Source organism: Pseudoliparis swirei, chromosome 2 (assembly GCF_029220125.1).
Source record: "Pseudoliparis swirei isolate HS2019 ecotype Mariana Trench chromosome 2, NWPU_hadal_v1, whole genome shotgun sequence".
Lineage (NCBI taxonomy): Eukaryota > Metazoa > Chordata > Actinopteri > Perciformes > Liparidae > Pseudoliparis > Pseudoliparis swirei.
In genome coordinates this window covers 21458401-21461144 of record NC_079389.1, presented here as the reverse complement: position 1 = coordinate 21461144, position 2744 = coordinate 21458401, and the positions used below count along the sequence as shown (strand labels likewise).

Sequence of the window (2744 nt, the reverse complement as noted above, 5' to 3'; positions counted from 1 at the left end):
GTCCCGAGGAGGTAAATCACGGCACCGCCAATGTCCCCGTCTCACACACACACACACACACACACACACACACACACACACACATACACATGAGCACTACAATGCCAGTTTGACATCATCCTCAAACTCGGTGCCAAGGACATGCACATATATGAATAATAGAAAAACACCCCAGTAAAACGTGCCTCTAAGGCCCGATGCTGCCACGGTAATGTGTAAACAATACACGTAAACACTACTGTTCTCCTACACAGGGTCAGCTGGTACTGGGTATTTATTTATGTATACACACGCAACACTGAAGTATGAATTAAGTACTGCATTGAATTCATGAGCAACAGTTTATATGTATTTTATTCTAGACTCATGAGTCCATAAAGCAACAAACACAACAACAACATATAAAAAACCACGCGAGTTTGATTGATTCATCGTTTTCCCTTTACGTGTCTTTATACGTTGCATATATTTGAGTTTCTTGGGCTTGTAGATTTTTCTGACATTTGATAAAATAAATGTTTATTTTTTTAAAGTAATAATGAAACAATCTTGACATAGATGAATTTGAGCCGTTGGTTGATTCCAACAAGCCGCTCCATGTTCCCTGTCCTCCCTAAGAGCGTCGACTGCATACAAATATATGATCATCTTCAACTCTTTGTTCTGTGAAATAAGTTGCTTGTATTTCATGTTGACAAATCCAGTCAAGTGACACTTCTCCTGTAATCTTCCACACGCAGCTCAAGTGTACTCAGGGAAGCCCAGGGAAGGTCAGTATGTCACCACAACACACAGGAAGGACACGACCACACATCCTTTTCTTTTCTTGTTTTCTGAAAGAAACCAACAGCTGTCCAAATGTTTAGACACTTTTAGCGAGAGTTGCACACGTCAGAGTTTCCCGTAGCTCGTCATCGGAGGCCGGGAGCCTCGAGTCCTCGAGGATTCGTCCCAGATTTCTACGCCTCATCAATGTGACGCAAGTGTTGCGTAAAAACAGGAGATTCAAGTTAGGCTCCACAAACTGCTCTAGTGCGCTTACTTATTTATTTATTACAAATATCTGCTTCCTCTTAAACTCAAACTGCATCTGATGGAAGCTCTGAGCCTCATCTACACTTTAGTGTTCAGTTCACGGCGTTTTAAATGTGAGGCTGTGCCTTTAAGAGAGACTCTTTTCATTCGGCCGGGTAGCCGATATACTATTAGTAATGAAGTATTAAGAGGCTCTTTTTAACTCCAATTTGGCATTTAACCTTTGACGTGCTCACCTATTAGTTGGGAGATTTGCTCATTTCAGGACAAGTGGGACACATTTTGACAAAAGCTCTCAGAAGTTGGTTGATTCCAAAGGCAGTCTAAATGTTTTTATTAAAGAACATATGAGGAAGGTTTCTGATGCTCACGCTTCCACATCTGTTGATAGCCTGATGAATCTGTTGTATTTCCACTTGTGACTTCCCATCATGATGTAATATTTATCTATACGCGCGCACACATGTTAGACACAACACAATATATGTTATTTAACAAGTGAAAACACAGAGGGCGGCGTTTATCTAAAGAATTAGCAGCCGGATGCTCTCTGTGTAGAACACACACACACACACACACACACACGCTATTGAATCCCATACACACCTGATCTACCTGCCAGCGTAACACAATTCCCCCCCAACACACACACACACACACAACCCCGGGACGAGCCTTTCCTGCTGTGCACGTTATTTCAGTTTCTCCTATAAAAGTGTAGTCCTACCTTTTTCTTTTTTTTACACTATTTTTCCGGATGAAACTGTAATTTTGTGGATAACGTCCATGTGGTGTTTTCTCAGGAGCCGGACGAACAGGAAGCGCCGGACGACCAGGACTCGTCCCCCCCCGAGGACACCTCCCTGTACCCGCCGGGAACCATGCAGCTTCAGCAGGTAGCGTGTCACGGCTCCCGCTCGCCGCCCTGGTGGCCGGCGCTGGCGTTACAAGTGCTTTCTGGTTGCTTTTCAATCGAGTTTATTTTCCGTAGCCCAGTGTCACAAATTACGAGTTCCCCCTCTGAGGGCTGTTCAGTCTGTACACATACGACGCCCCTGACCTTTGACCTCAACACGCCTGTGGGCTCTTTGGGATTGTTGTGTTTACTGTTGGCGTGGCGTCATCAGGCTGACGCTTTAGATGTGGTAGGCCCGTCCCCACGGCGATTTATTTTAGTTTCTTAAGTTTTAATACACGGACAGTATTTGTTAGTTGATTCGTCGCATTAGGTTAATTGCATCTGTTTTTAATTAAACTGTTGTTGTTTACCCCCCCCCCCCCCGAACAGAACAACCACCCCCACGGGCAGCCGTACACCGGGCCCGCTGCGCAGCACATGAACAACCCTCAGCGTCCGGGTCCTGCCTCGGCCCCGACTCCGGGGCCCGCTCTGACCGCCCCGTCCCCTGGCCCTGGCCCTGGTCCTGGTCCCACTCCCGGCCCAGGCCCGCGAGCACAAGATAACTGGGAGAGCACCGAGGAGGTGGCCCCGGCCCCCGCCGAGGCCCCGACCCCGGCCCCCGCCGAGGCCCCGGCCCCCGCACCCACCACGACCCCGGCGCCCGCCCCACCTAAGGAGTAACGGCCCCCCCCCTCTCCTCTTCTGCTGTGCCTCAAGCATCCATCGTCCCGCTCTCCTTCCTCTCATCCTTCGGTCAACAGAGCTCCTTGTCGGGCCTCTCTCTCTCTCTCTCTCTCTCTCTCTCTGC

General features: G+C 48.3%; 1 protein-coding gene across 6 annotated transcripts in view; it reads left to right on the top strand.

Moving 5' to 3' along the window:
* Positions 1–2744, top strand: part of usp9 (ubiquitin specific peptidase 9) — a 47489-nt gene extending 44745 nt beyond the window's left edge. For all 6 annotated transcript variants that reach the window (XM_056436245.1, XM_056436280.1, XM_056436271.1 and 3 more), the window contains 4 exons: positions 1–11; positions 741–770; positions 1839–1931; positions 2324–2744. The exon at positions 1–11 is cut by the window's left edge and continues 202 nt beyond it. In XM_056436245.1, the coding sequence (XP_056292220.1) occupies positions 1–11; positions 741–770; positions 1839–1931; positions 2324–2617 (428 nt within the window). In that variant the 3' untranslated portion in view covers positions 2618–2744. The remainder of the gene's footprint in view (positions 12–740; positions 771–1838; positions 1932–2323) is intronic.